This window comes from Leptonychotes weddellii, chromosome 11, assembly GCF_054177405.1.
Source record: "Leptonychotes weddellii isolate Sample4059 chromosome 11, ASM5417740v2, whole genome shotgun sequence".
In the NCBI taxonomy this organism is placed as follows: domain Eukaryota; kingdom Metazoa; phylum Chordata; class Mammalia; order Carnivora; family Phocidae; genus Leptonychotes; species Leptonychotes weddellii.
Window position 1 is genome coordinate 663,875 of NC_138379.1, and position 27,023 is coordinate 690,897.

At 61.0% G+C, this 27,023-nt stretch overlaps 2 protein-coding genes across 2 annotated transcripts in view; both read left to right on the forward strand.

Annotated features, from left to right (window-relative positions):
* The window catches only part of MUC2 (mucin 2, oligomeric mucus/gel-forming), a 14,113-nt gene extending 4,440 nt beyond the window's left edge, over window positions 1-9,673 (forward strand). Inside the window, exons 9-29 of the mRNA XM_081798444.1 lie at window positions 3-382; window positions 461-601; window positions 1,229-1,534; window positions 1,810-2,039; window positions 2,351-2,525; window positions 2,946-3,193; window positions 3,779-3,962; window positions 4,221-4,443; window positions 5,059-5,237; window positions 5,602-5,686; window positions 5,776-5,876; window positions 5,967-5,998; window positions 6,699-6,873; window positions 7,073-7,177; window positions 7,329-7,369; window positions 7,508-7,630; window positions 7,718-7,816; window positions 8,453-8,581; window positions 8,700-8,739; window positions 9,040-9,166; window positions 9,269-9,673. Of these exons, the coding sequence (XP_081654570.1) occupies window positions 3-382; window positions 461-601; window positions 1,229-1,534; window positions 1,810-2,039; window positions 2,351-2,525; window positions 2,946-3,193; window positions 3,779-3,962; window positions 4,221-4,443; window positions 5,059-5,237; window positions 5,602-5,686; window positions 5,776-5,876; window positions 5,967-5,998; window positions 6,699-6,873; window positions 7,073-7,177; window positions 7,329-7,369; window positions 7,508-7,630; window positions 7,718-7,816; window positions 8,453-8,581; window positions 8,700-8,739; window positions 9,040-9,166; window positions 9,269-9,506 (3,361 nt within the window). The 3' untranslated portion in view covers window positions 9,507-9,673. The remainder of the gene's footprint in view (window positions 1-2; window positions 383-460; window positions 602-1,228; window positions 1,535-1,809; window positions 2,040-2,350; window positions 2,526-2,945; window positions 3,194-3,778; window positions 3,963-4,220; window positions 4,444-5,058; window positions 5,238-5,601; window positions 5,687-5,775; window positions 5,877-5,966; window positions 5,999-6,698; window positions 6,874-7,072; window positions 7,178-7,328; window positions 7,370-7,507; window positions 7,631-7,717; window positions 7,817-8,452; window positions 8,582-8,699; window positions 8,740-9,039; window positions 9,167-9,268) is intronic.
* A 5,832-nt stretch (window positions 9,674-15,505) lies between these two features.
* MUC5AC (mucin 5AC, oligomeric mucus/gel-forming) overlaps window positions 15,506-27,023 on the forward strand; it is a 28,178-nt gene continuing 16,660 nt past the window's right edge. Inside the window, exons 1-2 of the mRNA XM_081798445.1 lie at window positions 15,506-15,518; window positions 24,335-24,483. Of these exons, the coding sequence (XP_081654571.1) occupies window positions 15,506-15,518; window positions 24,335-24,483 (162 nt within the window). The remainder of the gene's footprint in view (window positions 15,519-24,334; window positions 24,484-27,023) is intronic.

A 27,023-nucleotide genomic window follows, 5' to 3' on the forward strand; every position in this document is an offset into this window, starting at 1 on the left:
ACCCCGACACCCACCATCACCGCCACTCCGAGCACCACCACTCTGAGCACCACCACGACCACGGGCACCCCGACACCGACACCCACCATTACTGAGACCCCGACCTCCACCATCACCACCACTCTGAGCACCACCACGACCACCATGACCACGGGCACTCCGACCCCGACACCCACCATCACCAGCACTCCGAGCACCACCACGACCACCACGACCACGGGCACCCCGACCCCGACACCCACCATCACCACCACTCCGAGCACCATCATGACCACCACGACCACGGGCACCCCGACCCCGACACCCACCCCAACCACCACGACGACCACCACCACCACGGGCACCCCGACCATCACCACTACCATGGGCACTGAACCTGCAGGTAAGACCACCATGCCAAAACCCCCACCTGAGCCCTCCTTTCCTCCAGACTCTCAGTTCATCTTTCCTCCTTCCACAGAATCAACCACGCTTCTGACCAGCACCCCAACAATCACGAAGACACCCAGCACACTGTCGCCCTCCCCGCCAACAGAAACTAAGGGCACTACCACAGGAAGCATCTCGCCTTCTCCGCCCACTCCTGCTGCCAGCACTCCAGGTACATAAGCCCCACAGAGCTGGTGTGCTTGCCAGTGGTGTGCTCAGGGTCCTCCTAACCCTAGGAGAGCAAGCTTTCCTGCCGGGAGCCATACAGCTTCTCAGACATGAGGTGTGGGCGGCAGAGCAGAGAGCTCCCCACTTGCCCCCCACAAGATGTCTCTTCAGGCACAGCTTCCTGAGGTCCTTGTTCCTCAATCCTTGGCTGTGTGATGGGCAATATGGGCAAAGAAGTCCAGGGAGGGGGCCCCACTGTGGCATGTGGGGCCAGGGCTGTGAATGGAGGCTCCTGTCAGGTGCCCTGGGAGACCCCCCTTCTGTCCCCCACCTCTGCCAGCACCTCCCCATGGGGCTTCAGAGGGCAGCTGGTCAGCATAATCTCAGACGGACCGGTGTTGTGACAACCCCTTTAGCCTCACCGCTGTGGACCTAACACTGCATGGTGGGCCCTGCTCGCCTCGCCCTACCTTGAGACCGAGAGCCAGGAAAGTGGACGTCGGCCTTTCCATGCCACATGCCACGGCTTGAGCGGGTTTTCTGTGAGGTGGCTGCATTTGCCATCGGGCCCCTGTGGTCTCTCAGATGAGTGGAGGCTATGAGCTCCCACCTGAAACCTTCATTTTTACAGGCATGCAGACCTCCGGTCCCACCTCCTCAAAGACCACCCCCACCAGTGAAACTACAACTGGGCCCCCCTCACCCACCCCAGGAGCCCCCTCCACGCCCACTCCCACGACTGTGTCAACGACCACCACAGGAACCTCCACACTGCCCACACCGTCCAGGCCACAGACCGCCAGCCCCACGACCTCCCATGTGCCCACCCCTACACTGACCCCGATCTCCACCCCCAACCTCACCATAAGCACGGGCTCAGTCATCTCCTCCACTCTTGTCATCTGCTGCATTTTGAATGACACCTACTACGCACCAGGTACCCAAGCTTTTCCCTCTGGCTTTCGGGCGACAGAGGCTGGTGGGGCTTTGGTCTCTGCTTTCACCAGTGGTTGGGGGTCAGGCGTCAGTCTAAACCAGGAGCTCACTTGGGAAGCTGGATGCTGGGTGTGGGCGGCTGTCCCTGTGGTCAGGCCCGCTTTGCTGTGGCCGTGAATCAGGGAAGTGGGGGTTGGTGGCCTCGTGGGACCTGCCGCATGCCCTGGTGGCCAGCCCTGTCTGGACAGTGGAGGACTGGTCTCTCTCCCCTCATAGGTGAGATGGTATACAACGGCACACACGGGGACACCTGCTATTATGCGAACTGCTCGCGGTCCTGCACCATCGAGATCTTCAACTGGTCATGCCCGTCCACACCCTCCTCAACACCCAGCCCTTCCAAGCTGGCATCCACTTCAACACCCAAACCACCCACGCCCACAGCATCGAGCACACCGGCCACCACCAAGCCCCCTGCGTGCCCAGACTTTGATCCTCCCAGACAGGTCAGTGTGCCGCGGGCTATTTCTTGTCCCCTTGGCACTGAGCACACTCACCCACCAGCCAGGTATCCGGAGCCCAGACACTGCCTCTCTGCTGGTCATCCAAGACTCCCCTGTCCCTACGCCCTGCACCACCACTGAGGCTTCAAGCAGCCTTCTGGGTGCAGGGTCCGCTGGAGCCCCCCACTTCTCACTCACGCCTTCCTTGCCTCAGTGAGCTGCCTCCTGCTCGGGGCGCCCGGTGCCCCAGCCTCCAGCGGGGTGGGGGGGGGTCCAGGCTGGTCCCCGCTGATCCTGCGCCCTTCCTGCCGTAGGAGAATGAGACGTGGTGGCTGTGTAACTGCACAATGGCGATTTGCAAGTACAACAACACCGTGGAGCTCGTGGAGATGGAGTGCGAGGTCCCGCCCAAGCCCACCTGCTCCAACGGCCTCCAGCCCGTGCTCGTCAAGGGTCCCCATGACTGCTGCCAGCATTGGGAGTGCGACTGTAAGTCCCCTGACGCCGCAGGACCCTCCGCCTTCTCCCTTCTGTGGGCGGGGGGCGGCAGGGCCCGAGGTCCTTGGACGTGATGGCCGCCTGCGGTGGGCTTCCTCCTTGTGTCTCATCTCAGGCAGGGGGTCCAGGTGGGGGGGCTTGCCTGGTGGAGCACAGCTACCTGTGCAGAATGAGCTGCTCCCGGGGTTGGAGGAGCAGAGCTGCACTCGGCACCCAGGCCTTCTGGCTCCAAGGCGGGGCTCCGTCCCATAGAACGGGCTTGCATGCCCCGCACGCCCCAGGAACCGGAATGTGCGGCGCCCCCTTGACTCCTGCTTGCTGTTCCCACTGTCCCTGGGCTCCCACCAGCCTCTGCCCCCGGCGCGGCCCCGGCCCGGGGCTCGGTGTGGCTCAGCGGAGCTCCCTCCTCAGGCTACTGCACAGGCTGGGGGGACCCTCACTACGTCACGTTCGACGGGCTGTACTACAGCCACCAGGGTAACTGCACGTACGTGCTGGTGGAGCGGATCGCCTCCACGCTGGACAACTTTGGGGTCTACATCGACAACTACCACTGTGACGTCAACGACCAGGTGTCCTGCCCCCGCACACTCATTGTGCGTTACGAGTTCCAAGAGGTGCTGATCAAGATGCTGCAGATGATGCCCATCAAGGTTCAGGTGCGTGGCAAGGCCGAGGACACCCAGGCGGGATGCACCCGTGTGCGGGTTCCTCACTCGGCAGGGGACTGGGCTGTTCTTGCAGGCCCTCCAGGGGCATTCAGGGGCCCCTTGACCTCCCCCACTCATGCTCCCAGCACCTGCCCTAGTCCTAGGTCTCTGTGGCAGAAGCCCCCATCCCGAGCACAGGCACTGGGCACACACTCACGTGGGGTTGCTGGTTCCTGTGGCCTGGGGAACTCTGCCCTCGGCATGCACCCCCGGCGACTCCAGGGGCCTCTGAGCGCAGGGTCCTTGCGACCTCCCCCAGGGACCGGCCAGGACAAGTCTGGCCCAGAGCAATGGAAAGGAAGTGGGGAAGGGACCAGGGCAGGGGCCAGGCAGAGGTCCCCCACTGGACGCACAGACCTGAAAACAGGCAGGGGTGGGGTGATCCCAGGTGCTCTCTGAAGACTCAGCTTGCCCCGACTCACCCCTATTGGACCCAGGAGGCTCTGTTTCCTGAGGTGGCTGGGGCGGGGCCCCAGGTGAGTGGCCACCACGCCTGCCCTGCTGGCTGTCCTGACCCCGGGTGTCCGGTCACAGGTGCAGGTCAACAGGCAGGTGGTGGCCCTGCCCTACGTGAAGAGTGAGCTGCATGTGTACCAGTCCGGCATCAACTACATGGTGGAAATCTCCAAGCTGGGCGCCCTCATCTCCTACAACGGACTTTCCTTCTCCATCAGGCTGCCCTACCACCTGTTTGGCAACAACACCAAGGGCCAGTGTGGTGAGCCCCTCGGCCCCTGCGGGCTCCCTGCAGCCCTGAGGAGGGCGGCTCGGGCTGGAGGGAGGCTGGGTGTGAGCACCTGCCAGCCCAGCGGTGGTTCTCCGGGTCCCCAGCTCGGGGCCCCGTGGGAAGAGGCCAGTGGGAGTCCTGTCTGGTCTGTGCCCTCGGCCCCGGCCTGATGGTCACCGGGGGACCTGGGCTGGAGAAGGGGGGTGTGGGGCCTGGTGCTGGTGCGACATGGGCTTCCTGCCAACACAGGCACGTGCACCAACAACACCGCGGACGACTGCGTGCTGCCCAGTGGGGAGGTTGTTGCCAGCTGCGAGTTCGCAGCGGATCAGTGGATGGTGAACGACCCCTCCAAGCCGCACTGTCCCCAAACCAGAGTCACCACCAAGGGTCCGACCATCATGCCGCCGGGGGGCAGCACCACCTCCCACAGGGACTGCACCTCTCCTCTCTGCGAGCTCATGAAAGACAGGTGCCCCTGCCCGTCACTAGCGAACTGCGGGGTCTCGGGGAGCGGCTACCTCTCCCCTTTCTGTGCCGCACACCTGTCTGCAGAGAGGCGCCGAGGCAGGGGGCTGAGCACGGGGCTGGGGTGTTGGAGGGAAGTCAGGGCACCATGGGCAGGTGCTGGGTCCCGGAGGGCCCAGGGCGGGGGCTCCTGATGTCTACGGGGCTGAGCTGTCTTGTCAGATATCCCTGGGCCTTTTCTGACCTCCCAGATCTCTCCTGCCTCGGCAGGGTCGGCTGAGCTGGGGGCCTTATGGAGAGCGGCTGACCAGGGCCAGAGCTAGCGTTCAGGGCTGGGTCAGGGAGGCACCCCCAAAGCTGGCAGCCATGCGAGCGAGGGCCTTGTCCCCAGAGGTGTGCAAGTTGAGGTTGGGTGGCCCTCTGCCAGGGTTGCAGGCGGGTGTCCCGGCACCTGGCAGCCACTGAGCTTGGAGCTCCCTCGCCTCCGACCACTGTCTGCCCACGGGCACTCGTTCGGTGGGATGCAGGCTGAGCCAGGCTCCAGGAGGGCAGCCGGGCAGAGGTGCTGGGCGGGTGGGGAGGGCCGGCCAGAGTGTGACCCGCCCCCCCTCCCTCCCAGCTTGTTTGCCCCATGCCACGCCCTGGTACCCCCCCAGCACTACTACGAAGCCTGCATGTTCGACAGCTGCCTTGTGCCTGGCACAGGCCTGGAGTGCGCCAGCCTGCAGACCTACGCCACCCTCTGTGCCCAGGCGAACGTCTGCATCGACTGGCGGAACCACACCCACGGGGTCTGCTGTGCGTGCCTGGCTGCCCCTGCCCCAGACCTGTGGTCCTGCAGGCCAGATCGGGGCTCTGGGCTCCGCTGGGCGCTGCGCCCGGCCTGAAGCCACACCGGGGTGGGAGGGCCGGGCGGACAGGGAGAGCAGGCCTGGGCCTTGGGGTGGCAAGAAGGGCGGGCTTGGAGGGCTGGGGGCCTGGGGCTACGGCCAGCCTGCGTACCAGCTCAGGGATGGCGTGGGGGGCCGAGGTGGGCAGCACTGGGTGGCCAGTCACCCTCAGCCATCGCGGGAGTGGCTGGGCAGGCCTGTCCCTCGCCAGGGGGCCCACGGGCTCCTCCCTCCCAACTCTGGCCCCTCTGAGTCCTGTCTCCTTCCTGCAGCGGTGACGTGCCCGCCTCACAGGGAGTACCGGGCCTGTGGTCCTGCAGAAGAGCCCTCCTGCGAGTCTAGCTTAGTTGCTACAAGGTGCGCAGGGACGGCGGGCTCGCCCCTCAGGCTGTGCATCGGGGCCCAGCCCGTGCGCACACCCATCTCATGATGCCCTCCCCCCCCAGACTCCTAAAGCAGAAGAGCACCGGCCTGGTGGAAGGCTGCTTCTGCCCCGAGGGCACCATGAACTACGCCCCAGGATTCGACATCTGTGTGGAGTTGTGTGGTATGCTGCTCGTCCTCATTGCTCTGCGAAACCCACCCCAGTCCTGCGGCACCGGGCTCTGCTAACGGACTGTGTTCTCTCCCTGCCCAGGCTGTGTGGGACCTGACGATGTGCCTAGAAAGGTAGGCCCTTCCTCTTGGTGCTGGGGTGGGGTTCACCCACAAGCCCGGAATTTGGGGGGCTAGGGTGGGTTGCACACAAGAGTCTGGGAGTCTCAAACCCTGAGTCATGTCATTTAAGTCCCGGAAGGCTGAGCCAGCATGGGTGTCCCCCGGACGCCCACCCACCCGTCCACCTCCTTCCCCCTCCTCCCTCCTCCCACCCCTCCCTCCTCCCTCTCTCTTTCCTTCCTTCTACCCATCCATGCACTCACCCAACTATCCATCTATCCCTTTGTCTGTCCAACTGTCCACCCATCCACCCACCCATCCACCCACCCCTTCATTCCAACCACCCGTCGGTCACTTGATGCTCCATCTAAACCTGAGATGACATCTTCGCCACCGCAGTGTTGTCCGTGTCTCCCACACGTGGCCAATGCCTTAGCTCTATTCCGCGAACCCCCCCACACGAGTGGCGCATTTGCTGTGTGCTGGGCCCGTGGAGGCAAATGCCAGGAGCAGGTCATGGCTCTATGGTGCCAGCGACATGGCCCCACGTGCTGGGAGGTGGGGAGGGCACAGGTTTCCCACGGGACCCTTGGTGCGACGCCCACCACGGTGCCTCCTCCCGGCTGGGCACGGGCAGTGCTGCGGGGCGGCCCTGGCACGTGGCCGAGGGGGCTGGCGCCGCGACCCCTGCCCGCCCACTTCCTCCCTGCAGTTCGGGGAGCACTTTGAGTTCGACTGCAAGGACTGCGTGTGCCTGGAGGGCGGGCGCGGCATCATCTGCCAGCCCAAGGAGTGCCGCCAGGAGCCGGTCACCTGCACGGAGGACGGCACCTACCCGGTCACGGAGGTCAACCCGGCGGACATGTGCTGTAACATCACGACCTGCAGTAAGGCTGCCCCCCGGGCAGCGCTGGGTGCCTGGGGCTCACCCCGCCACCCCCGGCTGTCCTCAGCGCCCCGCTGAGCCAGGACGCCTCTGACTTGGGGGCCTGTGGGGGCTGGGCCGTGCCCCCGAGCTGGGTGTGGAGGGGGGAGGCCACTGCCCGCAGGCCCCGCCCTTTCCACTCTCCCCCTCCCTCCCCCCAGAATGCAATACCAGCCTGTGTGAGGCGTTGCCGCCCAAGTGCCCGCTGGGCTTCGAAGTGAGCAGCAAGGCCAGTCCTGGGAAGTGCTGTCCGTCCTACTCTTGTGGTCAGTGGGGCCTGGGAACCGTGGGCGGGGTCGCTCCACACGGTACGCACACCCACCCCGGGCCCGAGTGCCCATGCCGTCCGGTGGCTGGGTGTCGGCCGCGGGGCCAGGCAGGCCAGCCTGACCCATGTCCCCATTCTATTCCTCCCAGTGCCCAAGGGTGTGTGCGTTCACGGGAATGCTGAGTACCAGGTGAGCCCTGGGCCCAGGGGTGGGGGTCCCGGGCAGGCTCTCAGGCTGGGCAGGGTGCCGGGGTGGGGGCAGCCCTCCGGCAGGCGGGCGGGAGGCGTGGGGGGTGGCCCTGCTCACCCGCCCTCCCCGTGCCCGCAGCCCGGGTCCCCAGTGTATTCCTCCAAGTGCCAGGACTGTGTCTGCACCAGCGACAGGAACAGCAGCTCACAGCTCAACGTCATCTCCTGCACCCACGTGCACTGCAGTAACTCCTGCAGCCCCGTAAGCCACCCCGTCCCCAAGAGCCACCCTCGCCTGTCCCCCGGCTCCTCCCCTCCCCATGCCCACCTGAGCCTGCGTGTCTCGCAGGGCTTTGAGCTGGTGGACGTCCCTGGGGAGTGCTGTGGCAAGTGTCAGCAGACCCACTGCATCGTCAAAAGACCCAGCATGGAGAACATGATCCTAAAGGTGCGCGGGGAGCTCCACCTGCTCGCGTCCGCCTCTTGACTCGGGAGGGGCCGACCTGGAGCGGTGGGCGAGGCCTGGGACAACTCCTGCTGCCCCTGGCTGGGTCTCCCCAGGGCTGGGCACGGCTGTGCAAGGGTCCTGGGGCGACCGTGACAAGTGACCAGAGACTAGGGCTGGAAACACCGGGAATGACTGACTTTCCCAGCATGGAGCCCGAGTCCAAGCTCAAGGTGTTGCAGGGCCATGCTCCCTCCAAAGTCTCTGGGGGACCTTCCTGCCTCATCAGCTTCTGGGGCTCCAGGCGGCCCTGGGTTTGTGGCCTCATCCGTCCACTCTCTGCCTCATCTTCCCGTGGCCCCTCCTCTCTCTATAAGGACACTGGTCATTGGATTTAGAGCCACCTGTGTAATCCAGGATGGTCTCATCTTGAGATTTTTAACTTAATCACATCTATAAACACCCTTTCTCCAAAAAAGGTCACATCTGCAGGTGCTGGGGGTTAGGATGTGGACGTGTCTGTGAACTAGAGGCTGGTGGCTGTCCCGGGGCCCCTCCTGGGTGTCACCTGCTTGGTGGCTCTGGGCCTGCCAGCCGGGCCTCCTGCTGGGCCTCACCACACTGCCCTGTGCCCTGCAGCCCGGGGACATAAGTCATGACCCCACAAACAATTGCACCTTCTTCAGCTGCGTGAAAATCCACAACCAGCTCATCTCCTCCGTCTCCAACATCACCTGCCCTGACTTTGACCCCAGCATCTGCCTCCCGGTGAGTGGGGGTCCCCAGGGCCAGGCCAGTCCCTGTCCCTTCCCACCCTGTGGCAGGAGGGGGGTGCTCACTGTCAGGGGGCAGTCCCGGATGCCAGGCTCATTCTCCTTCCCTCCAGGGCTCCATCACACTCATGCCCAATGGATGCTGCAAGAAATGTGAGTGCAGGGTGCTGGGAGGGAGGCTCCCAGGGCACAAGGTGCGGCCAGGCAGGGGAGCTCCAGCTGGGACCCTCGGGGGGAAGAGGCACAGGGCACCGTGTCCTGGGATCCCTGTCCCCTCTGTGCCACTCTCCACCGGATGCTAAACTTGAGGGCATCACCTGGGGTGCCCTGCTTGCTGGGGGGTGGCTGAGGCCGGGCACACTTGGGGAGGGAGAAGAAGCTGTGAGGGAAGAACGTGTAGGCCCCCTGAAGGTGTGGAGCCCCCACCCCAGAGCCTCCACCCCCTCTTGCCAGGCATCCCTCGCAATGAGACCAGGATCTACTGTTCCACCGTCCCCATTACCAAGGAAATTTCTTACTCCGGCTGCACCAAGAAAGTCACAATGAATTCCTGCTCTGGGTCCTGTGGGACCTTTGTCATGTGAGTCCCAGGCCCTGCGTGTGCCCTGCTGGGGGTGGCAGGGCGGGGGGCGGGGCAGTCCCACGCCCCAGGGAGCAGCTCCTCACTGTGGCCCTCCCCCAGGTACTCGGCGCGGGCCCAGGCCCTGGACCGCCGCTGCTCTTGCTGTAAGGAGGTGCGCACCAGCCAGCGAGAGGTACAGCTGAACTGCCCTGATGGCCGCTCCCTGAAGCACACCTACACCCACATCGAGAGCTGCCTGTGTAGGGACACCGTGTGTGAGCTCCCGCAGGCTCCGCACCGCTTCTCTCACCACACCCGGAGCGCCAGCCCCAGGGGCCTGCCCCCGGGGAGGGATTGAGCAGGGCCCCGCCGTCCAGCCCCCCACCCCGAAACTGTCCTCCGCACGCCCCCCTCCCGCTGACCCTCTGAGCTTCCTCAGCTTAGAGGACCTCCTCTCTGCGGATATTTATTTTCTGAGTCTTTGTTCAAGTCTTTGCTTTCCAAAATAAACCTGGGCAGATGCTGTGCTGGTGTGTTTCAGTTGGTGCCGAGGGTCTGGGTGGCTACCATGGGGCGAGTGGACGGAGAAGGCCCAGAGAGGGCACCCCAGTGACCACCTTCCCTAGGCTACCTCCGAAAGCCCTGTCCTGCTCTCAGCGTGTCACGGCACAGGAGGCCCCCTTCCAGGAGGACTTCCAAATCTGAGTTTGCAAAAAAGGGCTCTCGGGTGCCTTTCCAGGGCTTCCCCCTTGGTGAGGCCCGGCAGCTCAGGGCAAGCGTGTGCACCTGGGTGTGCACATGTGGCTTGAGTGTGTGCGTTGAAACGTGCCTCATCCTGGGTCTCTCTGTTGGCAAGAAGGATGTCCTTGGCCCATGGATCAGGGGCAGCAAAGGCTGGGTCTTTCCTGGCTGCTCGGTGTGCCCGCAGAGCAGACTCTCAGACCCACTTGCGGAAGTTCTGGTTGGCTCTGTGGACCCAGGCGGGAGGCTGGCCCTGTGAGTGTGCACGTGCGTGTGCCCGGGCATTCAGCCACATGGCCACCTGCCCGCATGTATTTGGGAAGCTGTTGTGGGAGCTGAGCCGCCAAAGTGGGAATTTTAGGGAAGGGACGCCTCTGGTCCTTTTACAACAGAGCGTGCCAGGCTGGTGGGCCGTCTGGGTGGCCAGGGAGACGGCTGGACCAGAGCGGAAGCTCACAAGGTCGGGTGGGGAGCCAGCTGTCTGTTCTGAGGCAGCAGACCCCCAGCCTGAGCAGCTGGCGAGGGCATGGGAGCCCTGGGGCCCTGGGCTGAGGGGCCCTGAGTGCAGTCATCCTCAGAAGCCTAAGGGGAGGGTGCCGATGTCCCCTGGGGCCCACAGTGTGTCCTCTCCCATGAGTGTCTGCCACATTTCACACTTGACCAAATGGAGGCTCTCAGGGAGGGTGGTGCCCACAGCAGTCTCCTCAATGCTGGGGGACCGAGGGGCTTGCACCAGGGGGGACCGGAACACCCCTTCCTCTGCATTCACTGTGTCCTGAGGAGCTGGGCTGCAGGCTCGGCCCTCCCTCAGCCGAGCCCTCCCCGACCTGCCCTCGCCTGACATCAGGGAGGGCTGTGATGGTCGTGAGGGTGTGTCTGCACGTTGGCACGATCCGGGGACCTGGGACCTGGGGGCCTGTCCAATGCCTTCTTGGCCTGGGGGGTGGCAAAAGCCCTGCACAGCCCCCTCTGGTGATCACAGGAGCCCACATTGTCCCTGGCCAAGACCTGTGGACTTTCTAGGTGGTCAGTTGGCCTGGGCTGGCCTTGGAGCCGCCAAGTGACCCCCTCGAGCAGGAGGTTTGCTGAGGGCACGGGGCGGGGCGGGGGGCTCCCAGCCTCGGCTGTGTGGCCAAGTGGGGGTTCTGGGTGCTTCAGAACTAGCCTTTCTGTAAAGCGGTCAATGTGCCTACCCTGTGGCTCTCACCTGTTCCGAGGTGTGCCCCCCGGAGCCACAGAGGGCCTTGAGCTCCAGAAATTCTCGTACTGTGTGGTGTGTTTCGTTGATGTGGAGCTGAGCTCCTGGCCCATCCTGGCAGTAGGTCACTTCTGCCCCGCCTGGCTGTGCCCTTCCGGCGGGCAGCCCAGCACCAGCGGGACCACCTGCAGGACAAGAATGGGGGGGGGGCTCGTGACCTGCATCTGGTCAGGAAGAGGGTCAGCCTCGGGCCAACGTCCTCATCCACCTCCTGGCTCTGCAGCTGTGAGGTGGGGGCTCTGGGTGACCAGGGGTGGGCGAGGGTGAAGCTGCGCCCGGCTTGCTTCTCTAGGCTGCGCCCCCAGACCCCAGTTTAAGCAGCATCGCCAGGTTTTCTCTTTGACACATGGCAGTTTCCATGAGGCTTTGTTTGGAAAGAGGTTTTCGGCTTCAAAATCATTTGTTGACCCTTGGCAGATGGTTGCTGAGACTGCCCCCCTCCACCGGAGGAAGCAGAGGATGCTCCCCAGACCCCCGCCCGACTCTCTGGAGGGACGGATGAATGATCCAGGCACTGTGCCCCAGCCTTGCCAGGCCCAGAGGCTGTGTGGGGGGTGTCCCTTCGCTTCTTACAGGCCGCCCCTTCTGTTCCCACTGTTTACATGATGGCTCGGAGGGGTCTGCTAGGGACGCCCATGCAATGGGCAGCCACCCTGCCCTCTGTCCAGGAGCGACCGCCTTGGCTGAGCCCCTCCTCACCCTTCCCCTCTACCGCTCCCCAGCTTCTGGTCTCCAGCAGAGTGGTCTGGTCCGGAGGACAGCCCACCGGCCCAGAGTCTGCTCCATGGGTGTCCCTCACCTGCCCAGGTCTGGTTTCTAGCCGGGGAGGAGTCACCGTGGAGACCCCAGTGTGGAGGCCACACTTTACCCACCATGGTCCCTCCTTCTCTGGGCTGAGCACCAGCTTTGCACTGACACCCTTGGGACCAGTTGGAGATGCTGATCTGCCCTCTGACCTGAGGCAGAGAGGCCCCCATCTTGTCTCCAGGGCTGTCCCCGAACCCTCGCAGCCTTCGGAGGCCTCGGATGTTCTTGATCACACATTCATGGGACCCAGCTTGGCGCCCTTTTGTAAAGCAGGGGCTTCTCAGTGAGGGCTCAGCAGAGCAGGGGCCCCCCGCCCCCAACCGACCCCCGCTCTGTCGGCCCAGCCAGGACGGTCTTCTTGGGTTCTCTCTACCCAGAACCAGATGGGCAGGTCCTGGAGCGTCCTCTTCAGAGGAGGAAGGTGGGTGCAGGCGAAGGGGGGTGAGGGGCAGCAAGGGAGGAGGTCTGGTCACGTCTAGCTCTTTCGTCTCCCTCATCCAGCCCACATCCCTGAGCTGCATTGTCCTGGGGCTCAGTGGGGACGCGAGGCCTGGGACAGGGTCCAGGTGGCTGTAAGCTCAGATGCTGGGCCACATGGTCCCTGCTGCCACCTGAGGGGGCCCTGGGGACAGGGGGACAGGCCACCCAGGGCCCGACGAGGTGTCCAGAGGTTATGGCCTGTGTTGGCCACACTGGCCTACCTTCTTTCCACACAGCATCCCTTAGATTAGAGGCGTGCCTCGTGGTCCTGCTATGCCTGGTTCCTGGGGACGCCACGGCATCCCGAGCATCTGGCTCAGTGGGCATTCACACGCTCTCAGGAGCTGGGCCCTGTGGGCCTGGTGTGGCCCCCAGGGGTCAGTCCGGCTCAGGCTCTGGCTATGCCGGCAGGCTCGGTTGGCTGAGGGCCTGGGATGCCCTCCCAGCCCCTCACCTCACAGTGGGATCATGACCATTACGACGAATGGCCAGTGGCCAGCCTGCTGCCCACTGGGCCTCCCAGAGGCTACACTCATTCTTCAGCACAGGGGAAGGTGGCAGAGCCAGGACCCCTGCCTGGCCCCAGAGACAGAAGGGGCTTCGGGGTCACCCTGCTGTGATGTCAGGTCCTGTCCAGACTCTGGTGCGACTCCTCCTGAGTCTGCTGGGCACCATGGGTTAGGGGAGCCCCAGGCCCCACTGTTTCACCCTCAATCATGGGGCTTCCGTGGAAAGAGCCAGGAAAGAGCCTTCCCTGAGCAGGGTCCTTGGGAAGGCAGGGTGGGCGACTGAGGATTGTCCCCCCGCCCCGGCTGTCTCCCCACCTCCCTTTCCTGGGGGAGCGTTTGTCTGGAGTCAGAGCTGAGTCCACTGTCCAAACGGTGAACATGAGCTGTCCCGGCTTACACAGCGCAGATGCATCTCGAAAGCGCTGGGACAACACGCGACCACACACTTCCTACTGCGGAGTGTGGAAACGACAAAGTGCGGGAGCAGAAAGCAGAGCCGTGGTTCCCTGGGACGGGGGCCTGGGGAGGGGACCGGCCGCAGAGTGGCACAGACACGCTCCGTGGTGGGCACATGCCACGTATCAGACTGCACGTCACCTGATGTCGTTTACGGCACGTAAGTCACACTTCGATACGGGAGTGAGCCTTCTGACAGTTGCCTCAAACAACTATTCCTTATTTAGCTCATTACTCCGGTTTGCAGCCCAGGCTGGCTTGTCACGTGCCTGCCGTCAGCTGGGGGGTCCACAGGGCCAGCTGTGGCTGGGGGAGCGGGGCTCACGGACGCCCCCCTGCACAAATCCTCTTCTCCAGAGTGAGGTGGCAGGTCACACGATGCCCCACTGTGTGCAAGAGTGACAAGAGGACGGCCCGAACACAAGCACTTCCTGTGCCGCCCCTGTCACATTCGCGGCTGTTCCGGTGGCCACAAGCCACGTGCACGACCACGCCCAGATCAGCAAGGACACGCCACGGGGTATGCACGACTGGGGACTTTGGCAGCCTCACGTCACACAGACTAGATGGTAGAAAGAGTGGGAAAGCCCAGCCGTCTCATTTGGAAACGAATTAGTGTGGGGCCCAAATCGCTCAAGAGCCGCCCAAGGAAGGAACGCTGTGCACAAGACCCACTTGTTAACACAGAGACGGACACCCTGAGGAATACGTCAGCACAGCAAATTCAGGAGCGGAGGTGAGAAGCCTCGAGGGGCAGGAGCTTTTCTCTGTCCACAGGGGGGCTGGTCCCCTTCGCCCCGGCGCCTGCCACCCTCCGCTGGAAACAGAGGGCACGGCCATCCCGCCTCTGCTCTCTCCCATCCTCTCGGGGTGACCCGGAGGGGAGCTGGTCCAGGCCCATGCTGCCAGCCACCGGAAGGTTGTCTGTTGAATTCCAGGGGGACATATACTCACCCACAAACGTAGTCCGCCGCCTCCAGTCCGTGAATTTATAATTCACAAAGTCAGGTGTGGCCCTGCATCTGCCAAGACCCTTTTCTCATTTTTCAGCTGATTCAAGCACTCAGGTGGGGGGGGGGTTGCTGTGTACGAACCTCCCCCCGCACCCTACGTCCCAACAATCCCAAGGGAGTAGGGTTTTCCCAGGATCCAAGGACACGAGCACGAGAACAGGTACCGGCGACCTGTGCCCGCCTGGAGAGCTCTGCTGTGTGGCAGTAACCAAAGCCCCCGAGTCTTGGTGTTTGGTCACTCAGGCTTCCTGGCTGCTTCTGTGTGGCTGGGGCCCAGCTGCACATCCTCTCCCTTGGGGACCTGGGGTCTCCAAGATCGCTGGCCACTGGCCGTGGGAGGGCCCCGCGGGGTGTAATCCTCCAACCAGCCGTCCCGGGCTGCTTGCCGCTCACCGCCGTGGGCCGGGAGGTGCCATGCCGCTAGGGGAGCGGCAGGGGGAGCCCGTGGCTCGCTACGAGCCCGGGTGATTCCCACCTCCGCAGATTGCGGGAGGAAAGCCCCGTGAGCTTCTTGGTAGACGCACAAGCAGCGTCTCACAAAAGTAAACAGCTGGTCTCAATTGTTTTAAGAAAGAAAACTAAGACCACAAGCAACGTTCTTTAACATGTTAAGGGGTAGCTGTCAAAAAATGGCAGCAGGCCTCAGATCTGATGCTGCGACTTTCAGATCATTCCAGTGAAGGTCGGGGAGAATGGAGGCTGTCCGCTGCTCCTGCTCTCCACCTGCGGCCTTCTGGAGGTTCTTGCCGGATCGATAAAACAAGAAAAAGAAATAGTAAATACCAGGATTAGAAAGAGATTAAACTGACCTGATTTAAAGATGTGGTGACCACCGAGAAAGCCAAGAGAACACTCTGCTCTGTTTGGGGAACAGAGAGCTCAGTAACATTGTTGGATACAATGTTAATGAAAAATGAAACCACACCAAACCAAGTAGCAAATGTAATAGAAAATTATCTCACTAACAGCAGCCTTAGAACCTGTGTAGATTCCTAAGAGCCAATCACACAACATGTCCCCGGCCTTTACGGGGCAGTCCCTCCACACTGCGGGTGGGCAAGCAGGAGGATCTTCATCCGTGGAGAGATACGTCATGCTCACGAGAGGTAAGATTCAGTTTTGAAAACTAAGGTCAATTCCCGGCCAACAGCTGTGTAAATCCAGTGAAATGCCCTTCAGAATCTGTAGGGAGCTTCTCATGGGACGCGGCGGGCCGCTCCACCAACCCGTGAGAGGGGCAAAGAGCCACGGGGAACCAAGAGCGTTTCAAAGAAGTGCAAGGTGAGGAGGCTGGCTTCATCCGTCTGCACCACCCACGAGGCCGAGTGGACTGGGTGTAGGGACAGGGAGTATTTTCTTTCTTGATGGACACGTGGGTGAAGCAGGAATGGCAACCTGCTCGTGGTGGGTGAAGCTTGTCGGTGGTACATGGGCACCCATGTGGTCATGTTCTGTTCTTCACAGTGTGTTTGAAGTCATTCCTGGGACAGAGAATGGGAGGTGGTGATGCTCCGAGCTGTTCAGTGTGGGGTCTCAGGCCTGCTGTGGGCAAGTGCCAGGTTCGGCCCTGAGCCCCGCCCCAGTATGTCGGGTCCCAGGTCCTCCCCTCTGCTGTGGTCAGCTTCTCCCTCCCCTAAGCCGGCCAGGCGGAGCCCACGGACCCAAGACCAGGAGTGTACAGGTGGGGCCAGGCTCTGAAAACCTCAGGGCGCTGGGTGGACTCCAGCGGAGAAGCTCCCATGCTTGCTGATGGCGTCACATCAAATCCCCTGGCTCAGAGGTCCGCAGCCAGTCCTTGCACCCACCCACCTGCTGGGCCCCTGGAAGGCATTTTCTCCCTGTGGAGTGAGTTTGGATTCACTTTCTTATAGATTGTCCTGGGCTGAACTGTGTTTCTCAAACTTTGTATGTAGGAGCCTACCCCCAGCACCTCAGAAGATGACTGTAGTTAGAGAGAGGGCCTTTATTTATTTATTTTTTAAGGTTTTATTTATTTATTTGACAGAGAGAGAGCGAGCAAGCATGCACAAGCAGGGGGAGTGGCCGGCAGAGGCAGAGGGAGAAGCAGGCTCCCTGCTGAGCTCTATCCCAGGACTCTATCCCAGGACCCCGGGATCATAACCTGAGCTGAAGGCAGACGCTTGATGACTGAGCCACCCAGGTGCCCAGAGAGAGGGTCTTCAAAGGGGTGATCAAGGTAACACGAGGTCACCAGGGTGGCCCTGATTCCGTGTGACCAGGGTCCTGGTAAGAAGAGGACATCGGGACACAGACCCGCACGGGGGACGACCCCGTGAGGACCCAGGGGGAGGACGGCCGTCCACACACGAAGAGAGAGTCCTCGGGGGGACCCTGCCGCCCCACACTTGCAGAGACCGGGAGAGAATACGTGTTGTGTGAGCTGCCTTCTCTGGGGGACTGTGTCACGGCTGCTCCCGGACACTCACAGGCCAACCCAGCCCACGACTACATGGGAGGGAGGACAGGCAGACAGTTCGAGAAGCTTAGAGAGGGCCAGGTGGTTTTCTGCTGAGAATCCACTTCCCGAGGCGCCGCAGGGATAACGGGGGAGTAAGCACCAACGTAGTGCCCTGTGCCGAGGGCAGAACCGCTTAATCCGCGTGGCGATCTTGAGGGGGGGCCCCTCACCTTCACAGATGGCAAGCGGGCTGAAATGGGCAAGTGACTTTGGGTCACACACTGGCCCGGGCTGGTCGTGTTGCAGGAGTACCTGCCCTGTCCTGGCCGGAAACGCTCCCTCGGCCCTAATTCCTGCTCTTCCTATGCACCTCTGCAGCCAAGCCACCTCCCCTCTGTGCCGTCAGTGGACAGTGGAGAGTTTGGGCATTTTCACCTCGAATCTCCTCAGGTGTCAGCCGGCTTATTTAAAGAGACCCCAGAGAGATGGCAGGTTCCTCCCAGCGGCCCGAGGCGGTCACTGGGCTGCTCTGGGCGAGGAAAGGGTGGCTTTCTGCAGTTTATCTCCAGGCTCAGCGAGCTATTCAGCCACCGTCCCGTTTCCTGCACAGCTAAGAGGCGCTCCCGGCCTGCCCATGACACAGACAGGGCTCGGCCGCCGCTCTGCAGGGTGGGCAGTGGGCTACGGGGCCACCATGCCCCCTCCATGACCCTCCCCCCCAGCTCTGGCCAGCCCCCTCCCCAGGGAAACCTGGATGCTGCCCCTTCTGCAGCCTGGGCCTCCGGGTGTCTGCTCCCCTCCACTGCCCAAACTGCCTCTCCCTACAGCCGGCAGAGTCAATTCCCACCTTTGCTTGAAGGGCCCCAGAGGGACCTGGACACATGCTGAGAACTTGGAGGGTAACCCCTGCAGTGAGTGTGGGCCCCAATGTGACCCCCACTTAGTGCTGGCCTCCAGACCCTCCCGGGGGAGGATGCCAGACAGGGTCTCCGGCAGGGGCATCCTGGGCCTCCTGTCTGTGAAATCAGGGCCCAAACAAGACCAGACCCCAAAGAGCAGTTGTCTTAGGGCCCTTTCAGACCCGTTGGCTGGGCGGTGGGCCGCGCTCCATGCTTCAAAATTTACCAGCCACAGGGACCGCTTCTGCCCAATGTGGGGTGCTGGCATGGTCTACGCAGAAGCTGGATGAAGCCTCTTGGGAATGCAGCAGGTGCCAGCCACACTGTTGACCCTGGGGGTCCTTGCTGTGGTTGGGTGCACCCCTCCGATGGCTGGAATCAGGGTGGGGGTGCTCCTGTCACCTCCCCAGCCCTGCCTGGGGAGCCTGTTGGGGACTGGCTGATGCATGGGGGTCTGGATGTCTTGCATAGACGGGGGTGGGGGTGGCATGGTGGGAGAAACCCCCAAGGGCATCAGAACACCCACACTGGTGATGCACCTGCTGGGCTCTCCCACCTGCCCCCAAGCCTGTGTGTTTATGGTCCCAATCCGGGCCCCCCGGACACGTGCACTCTCTTACCAGGCTTACGACTTGTGGCAGCTCAGTGCTTGCTCCTGGCATCTGAGTCCCTGAGTCTCTGTGCCAAGCCCTCGGGGGCCTCGAGACCCCGAGGATGGTTCTATGTCCTGCAGTTTGAGTGACGGTTCAGCTGGGTATAAAACAAAATTCAAAGATCCTTTCCTTTGGCACTTAAAATATATGGCTGCGTGGTCCCTTCACCAGAGTGCGTGGAGGAGTCCCAGCCGGGCTCACCTTTCTCAGACTCGCGTCCACTCCCCTTAATGAGCGTGACTCACCTTTGGTGATGTTCTCATGAGGGTCCACACCAGGAGCCATTCTGGGTCAGCGCCCCCAGGCCCTCCCCGATGCCAGTGGCTGACCGTCCGGTCCAGGTGCTTGGTTTATAGCCTTGCTTTTGTCTTTTACTGTCGCCATATTATTCCCATTATTGCTTTAATGTTGTTCATCTTCATGAAAACTAAAAAATTTTGATTGTGGTAAAACACACATAAAATGTACCGTCTTCACCGTCTCTAAGCCCACAGCTCAGGGGCACTAAGCACATTCACACTGTTGTGCAGCCGTCCCCACCACCTGTCCCCAGAACTTTCCATCTTCCCAAACTGAGACTCTGTCCCCCTGAGTCACCGACCACCACCCCTCCCCCAACCCCCACAGTCCACTCCTTGTTCCCTGTGAATCTGGAGACTAAGGACCTCATGTGGGGGGAATCCTGCAGTATTTGTCCCTCTGTGTCTGGCCTATCTCACTCAGCATCACGTCCCCCAGGTCCATCCACGCTCTGGCAGGTGTCAGCGTGTCCCTCCGTGTTCAGGCTGAGTGACGGTCTGGTGTGTGGATGGACCACGTTTATCCGCTCGTCCGTCGATGACGCTTGGGCTGCTCTCAGCACTGCTCTGTGAACATGGGGGTGCATATGCTGGTTTGAGGCCCCTTTTCAGTTGTTTGGTAGGATTCCAGGGTCTTCTTAAGGAGGAAGGAGGGATACTGATGCGGTCAATGTCTCATGAGGACAAGCTCTCAGACCCACCTTGACGTGAGCTGGGCTGGGCAGCCGGGGAGGAAGAGCTTCTGACCCAACAGCCCGGGTACGGGCAGGGGCTTGGGAGGAACAAATGCCGGGGGGTCTGGCCCGTGGCCCTGCCTGGTTATTGCCCTTATGACACACTGATACACATCTCTCCCCTCGGCCCATGGGCACCACTGCCGACCTTCGACCTCCGACCTCCACAGCCGGGAGCCTGATGAGGGATGAGGCTGGGGGAAGATGGAGGGGCCTCACCAGCCTGCGTCCCCATGGCCTCCTGCTGCCCTCCCTGCTCAGCTGCCCCCCAGCTAAGCAGCCTCGGGCTCTGTCTCTCTGCATCTCTGTATCTCTGTGTCTCTGTCTCTCAGACCACGCCCCACTTTGGTGTTGACCAGTGACTGCGTCATTAGATGGGGCTTCGTTAAAACCCCACAAATCTCATAACTAAATAAGGCAGCCTGGCCAGCCCTGTGTGCAAACAAGAAGCATCCTTGTGGCCTCCACCCCATTGTTCAGGAGTGTGGGGACCAGGTCCTGGGGATGGGGATGGACAGTCCCCCAGCAAGTCCCACTTCTGGGACAGTCCCTCCTGGCTGCACCAACACACCTTTACCCAATGTCCTTCCAAAGTGCAAGGGGACAGTGGCCCAGCCTGGCTGGGGTCTAGCTGCTGAGACAGGGTGGGGGTGCTCAGGGGACCCCTGCAGCCCCACCCCTGCAGCCCGGCACAGGTCTGGCCCACAGGGTGACTCACAAAGAGGAGGGAGAGCAGGCCATGGGAGGGGACAGGCCCCAGGACCTGGAGGCAGCGGTTTGGGGTTGCCGCTCAGAGTGACACGCTGGGGGGCCAGGGAGCAGCGCGCTTCGGGCTGAGACCCCCCAGGCTGCGCTGGCTCCATCCTGGGTCTGGCTCACTTTGAGCTGGGGACCTGTAGATCCGGCTCCTGCCTGGGCTGCTTGGGACACTGGCTGCTCGTTCTGACCGTGGCTGCCCCATGGGTTACACAACACGTACACAGTGAGGGTCGGACCACAGCATCTCCACCCAGTCGGGGCTGGCAGTTGGGGCTCCGCGGGAAGGGCTGTGTGGCCTGTTTCCCACTGGCCTGGGCCTGCACCTCGGTGTGTCTGTCCTCTGCCCTGGCACAGAGGGAAGCTGCGAACGTGTGTGCCACGCCCTGACCTTGACCTCTCCTGGCAAACGCCATCCCTCATGGGCGGTGGGGGCTGGGGAGAGCTAACCCCATCTGCTCTGGGGGTAGCTTAGCTTCATGGTTTGCTGGGAGGGTTGCGGTGGGGCGGTGGCCCTGCCACCATCCTGCTGAGCCCCTGCTGGGGAGGGACTGTGGCAGGCAGGGTCTGTCCCCTCCACGTTGCCCCAGACGGCCGCGAGGTGGATACAGGTGCAAGCAAGCGGGGCCACTCCTCTGACGGACCTCCTGGCTTCAGCTGGTCAGGCTGGAGGCAGGGCAGTCCGGGCCCCCAAACACCATGACCTGACATCGGGGGGCACTTGCCTTTCTTTGTCCTGCTGGGATCCCCCCTCCCCATGTTCTTTTTGGGCCCCAGGCAGAACCAGGGCTCCATGAAGGCCAGGCTGGGCAGACCACACTCTCCTTACTGCTTATGCAAACCCCAAATCTTGCTCTGGCAATCCCCAGTGTTCCCTGTCCTTGAGCATGACGGAGAGGGCTAGCAAGGACCTGCTCTCCCGGGCCGCACCGTGGGCCTTGTCATGGGAAGCCCTGGGGGGGACGTGAGATCTGCAGGTGGGCCGATGGCCTCCCTCCTGCCCACGGGTGCCCTGAAGGAAGTTCTGCCTGGAGTGCCCCACACAGAGGTCGCTAAACTGCAAGGGGCTGATCCCCACTCCTGGAGGGCCAGCCTGGGCGGCTGTTGGGGGCGCTTGGAGGCGGCAGGACAAGGGCCCTGAGCCCAGCGTCCTGCGGTCCAGGGCCCTGCATGGGGTGGCGGTGGTCTGAGAATCTGTGCTGACTGTTGGTCACCACCTGTGCGACCACTGTTTGCCTTCTCCTTTCAGCTGTGAGGTCCAGGGGTGGGGCAGCCCCCAGGCATGTGTCTGTGGGACGAGGAAGGAAGTGCCCACACAAGAGCATCCCCACAGGGCAGGGGGCTGCAGAGTCCCCGAGGCTCTCGAGTTGGAGGGACACAGGACAGCGGAGGATGGTCCCACCCCCAGCCTGTCCCTTGTCCTCCTGTGCCTCAGCTGGCCCTCCCACATGGGCCCAGAAGTGCCCTTGGGATCCCGATGGACATGCTGCGCTGGGCAGCCCAGCCCCAGGGACAGTGCGTGGGGCAGGCCTGCCATCGTGGAGACCTGACTCTGGACTGCAGGCTTCTGCCCCCAGGGCCTGACCTGCCAGGAGGGGCGAGAGCCTGGGCCTGGGGGCCAGCCCCAGGACATCGTCACTGGGGGGGTCCTTCAGAGTGGGGCGTCTGGAGACCCTTGGCCCAGCTGTTGCCCCCCAGTGCCCCCAGCCCCTCCGTGGCCAAGGCCTGAGCAGTGGCTGCAGCGGGGGGGGGGGTCAGCCTCCGATGGCCCAGGGTCTGGCCGTGGCTGAGTCCTGTCTCCCCTCCTTCTCGCAAGGGCCTGGACTCTCCAACCCAGGGCATGTTCCCCAAGGCACTGATGAACCAGGCCTTTGTTTTCCCTGGGAGGAGGGGAGCAGAGACGATATTTTCCTTGTCTCTGAGTAGACGTGATTCTCGCTGTCCCCGTGCCAAGGACGTGGCTCACAGGCCCGTGAGCCCTGCAGGGCCACAGTCGTGACTCAGGCTGCCCCAGGGAACCTGGAACTGCTGCTACCCCCCGGAGCAGGTGGAGATCCTGGATTAACCCTGGAGACCAGCACACTCGCCTTTGTCATCAAACACCCCTGGGGGAAGGGGCGCCACCTGCTAATCCACCACAAGGCGACAACAGAAAACCGTGGTTTGGGCCGGGCCTCCCTGAGGCAGGTGTCCTCGCTGGGTGGCTCCCCAGGCAGCCTCTCGGTGGGTCGCGGGCAACAGCCCGAGTTCGCCCTCCTGGAGGGCACAGCGCGGACACGACTTCCTGCGTGTGTCCACTTGGGGGACGCTGCGCCCTGCCACACCCCCTCAAGTCAGCTCAGACAGCGTTGTCCCCAGGGCAGGCAGGATGGGAGGGATCCCCCTCAGTGCCAGGCGCCCAGAACCCCCTGAGCCAGTGGGGTGCATTGGCTCTCCTGGGGGGGATGCTGGGGGCGCCGTGAGACCACCACGTGATAAGCACAGGGATCCGTCCCGAGCTGGACCCCGGGCTGGGTCTGACTCACTGGAGGACACCCTCCCCTGGGACGATCCGGCTCCACTTGAGGGCAACATCCAGCTGTCCCACCAGGGGCCTGACCTGCCAGGTCACCAGCACATCTCCCACGAGCCCCACAGCATGTATGGGACAACACGCAGGGGTGAAGTCCTTGGGGGGCAGGTTGCTAAGGTCATTCAAGCACTGGCCAGTGGGCCTCTGTGGAGTGTTTGCTCTTGGACACCTCTGGTTCAGCAAACAGAATATGCCAAGTTTTGCCCCAGTTACTTTTGCATTCATGGAGTAAATCCCTGATGGGCAGTGGTCACTACTGCTGGGAGCCAGGCAGGCCTTTCTCTGGAGACAGAGGGACCAACAGACCACCGTCCGTCAGGAGTCCCCAAGTCCCATCTGAGTTGGGAAAGCAGGGTAGGTGGGGCTCTGGGGAGTGAGGTGAGGGGCACCTCTATAGGTAGGGGTGCTGGCCGAGCTGCGAGACAGCCGTTCTGGGAACCCTGGTGCTTGGGGACATTGGAGCTGGGACAAGGGGCTGGGTTAGTCCAGCCTCATAGCCAACCCTTCCAGTGGCTGGGGGTGGGGACAGGGCTGTGGTCCTAGAGGGGCCCAGGTGGCACCCCACAGTGCCCACCATGCTGGCCACTTCTCATTGCCCTCCCTGTCCACTCTCAAGTAGCTTGCAGGGTGCAGTCATGCTGGCCCCACTCCTTGATGGTTTCCCCAGGACCCACCCCTCTCCAGCTCCCATGCTTGGAACTGCTTCCAGTCCCCACCAACCTGCTGCACCCCACAGGGGAGGGGCAGTGGTTCTTGCCCTCCCCACTCCCTCTACCCTGGCAGGCAGCCCTGTGGGCAGGGATCTCATTTCCCTCCTTCTGGGTGCCCAGTGCCCAGCCCCGGGGAGGGGCTCAGGGGCATGCTGCACCTGCCCCAATACTCTCAATGTCCAGCCAGAGAACTGAGGCCCAGAGTCACCTGGCAAATGCCTCCCTGCCACCCTGCCCACAGCTGCCTGATGAAAAAGGGGTCAAAGGACTTGGTTCTGGTTGCAAGCCCAGGGTATGCAGATAGTGTCCAGCCAACCAGGAGGGGGGTTAGGGTGTCCTGACCTTTCCCTACCACATATGGGCATTCCCCCAGCCTGGGACCTGTCCACTACCATGGATGGAGGTCCTTCCTAGCCCGGCTGTCCTGCAGGTGGGCATGGCTCCAAGGTGACCCCTGCAGGAAGGGGGAGGGGACCCTGCTGGACAGCTGAGCTGGGGCAGTGGAGCGAGCCTCTCTCTCTTCCTCTGTCACAGCCCAGCGTGAGCTCCTCTTGGGCATGGCCTGGATGACCTTGCAGATAAGCAGATTAGTGCTATGTGCACCCCAGTGAGTGAAATCGGCATTATCAGGGCCAGGATGTTGTCTCAGGTGGAGCTGCGAGACAGGCCCAGTTGAGGCGGGCGTTCCCAGGCCACCAACAGGCAGCATGGCTCACTCCTGCCCCACAGCCAGGGGAGGGCTGGGGCTGGGGGCCTGGGTGGGTGCAGACCCACAGATGCTGGGGCTCCAGGCTGAGACCTCCCCAGGGCACCCAGCAGCCCCTTCTTTCTCCCACTTCTGCACTCCCTGACCATGCCCATTCTGAATTTTTGCCCCCAGGACGCCTGTTCACTTCCAGCCCTATGTCTACTTATAAGATGTACCCTGCATCTGAGCCTAACCAGGACACCTTCCATGAGACCCGCCACATCCCCCTGCGGGCAGTGAAGCCCCTGGAGTCCATCCTCAACCTCCTGTCCCCCTTTGCTGTGCCTGCAGAAAGGAGATAGGCTCCTGAGGTCAAGCTCCCAAGTTAGGCCCTCTGGCTGAGCCCCAGAAATGCCCATGCTTCCTGGGAGCTTGCTCTGGCCAATGGCACTCTGGGAGAGTGGGCCTGGGGCCCCGAGGCTGGCCCAGAGCCAAGGTGAAGTCACCAGCTGGGGAGAGGAAAGCAAACACCCCTTTGTCTGCAACCTTGGTTTCTGCTTGAGGGGTTCAGGGGACAAAAGCCAGGTGGGCTGAGGAGCCTGTAGTCTAGACAGGTCCTACCCACAGGCAGTGGGGGAAGGGACTTGGACAAAGATGCAGAAACTATTGGAGCAAGCTCCCAGTGTCTCCAAGACCTCTGAGAACCCATTGAGGGGCCAAAGGAGGGCTAGCCAAGGCCATGGTCCTGGCCCAGACTGGGAGTCAACACCACCATCCTCCTCCCACCATAAGGTTCCAGAAGACCCACCTGGTTGGGGCCAGTTCTCAGGGACTGCCTTGTGGCCTCCCTCCCAAGGGCCATGTGGGACCCACCCTTCCCCACCCTTGTCACACACACCTAGAATGTCAGCCTGTTCCCCCTGCCCCTAACTAGCATCAGACCTCCTCCAGTGGGGGACCCACCTGCAGGGCTTCAGCAAAGAGGCTGGGCCTGTGGGGGAGATGTGGTCACATCAGATGTCATCAACGACTGATAAACCTACCTGACTGGTGAGTCTGGGAACGAGTCGAACCCATGGCCCTTATGAATAAGAAAGTATCAGAGGTCAAAGGAAGCAAGCAACAAACAAGTCAAACCACCTGAAGTGGAAAGATTCATTAGCTATTATAACAAACATTTCCCTTGAGAGGTGGGGGGGGGGCATAGTTTTGTAAAAAAGATAAAATAAAAAGGGAAATGAAATATATTTTAGAAAATATTAATTCAAGAAACATTGACTCAGTGAAGCAAAAAGTGGAAGATGGATGAGAAAGGTAACAGACTGACACGAGGAGGGTGTGCGAAGGAAGTAGACAACACAGGGAGAGCTGACATCTCTGCTAAAACCAGTAAGGAGCAAGATGACAGTGCACAGCATTGAATAAGTAATGCGGAAGATATCAAAAGTTCTCTAGAATAAAGAAGAAAAGGACGAAGAGATGAACTGGTGTGAGCGGCCTCTTCAGTGTTTTTGAAGCAGCTCATATCAGACTAGTGCGCCTGCCAGCAAGGATGATCAACTCAGGACAAAAGATAAAATACAACGGTTTTAAGTATGGGGAGCAACCCAGAGCTGATGGCAACCAGATGGGTACTGCCCTTGAGAAAGAGAAGCCAAAGAGGAGTGGTCCACATTTTGCTGGCTTCCCCCAGAAGAACCTTCCCAGGCTGCAGGCACGCTGGGCAGAGCTCAAGTAAAATGCAGCATGCTCACGGGGCTCAGGAGTCTGAGGTCCAAGCTCAAGGTTGCTGGAGAGCCTGGAAGTTAGAAGGAATATATGGAAGTGATGCAGCCACAGGTTATCGGCTGAGTCCTTAAACATCGCACATAATGGGGGGGGGGGGGAGGGCGGGCAACGCTAGCATCGCAGTGGGAAGAAATAGTGGAAGGCTAAAAGATGTTTTCTAATCTGACTAAAAATTAAGGATCTTAGTTCCAAGGAACAAACCCCAAGAAGAATAATCATATAAAAATTTGTATTAAATATAAGTAGACTAAATTGTCCAAGTAAAAGGGCAAATATTGTATACAAAAAAGCATGAGCCAACTATATGCAGCCTACAAGAGACACATTGTAAATATACATACCCAGAGAGGTTAAAAGTGAAAGGATGGGAAAATGTATGCCTTGTGATCAGTAATCAGTCACAAGGAAGCCAAAGTGGTTGTATTACTAACAAAGTAGACTTCAAGACAAAGGGTATTACCAGAGATAAAAAGGGTCATTTTATAATGAGAAAGTGCCAATTCTCAGGAAAGCATGACATGCCTAATAACAAAGGTTCAAAATACACCAAGTAAAAATTGACAAAATTTAAGGGAGAAACAGACACACCCACAAGATTTGGAGATTTTAACGCTTTGTTTCCCCTCAGTAACTGATAAAGCAAATAAATAAAAACTCAGTAAGGCTATCAAAGATCTGAAAGACTCCATGGACAGACTTGACCTAGTTAGTGTTTTAAACACTACCCAAGAACCCCCGATACACGTTCTTTACAAGTCCACGTGGACTGTTCATTAAGATCTTGAGAACACCGTCAGGCTATAAAACAAGGCTCAATAAGCTTCTAAGGACTGAAATCATCAAAGTATGTTTTCTCACTAAACTAGAAATTAACTAAAACCCAGTAACAATAAGGCAGTGAGAAAATATTTGAAAATCAAACAGCATGGTGAGTTCTAAATCACCTCTAGATCAAAGATGTCATGATAGACATACCAGAAATGGTAATATGTGGGTAAATATAAATGAAAAAAAACGAATGCATACTACAATCCTTAAGGAAATCCCTAAAAATATAAAGCGGTATTGCTAGAAAGCCAACGGAGGTGTTAAA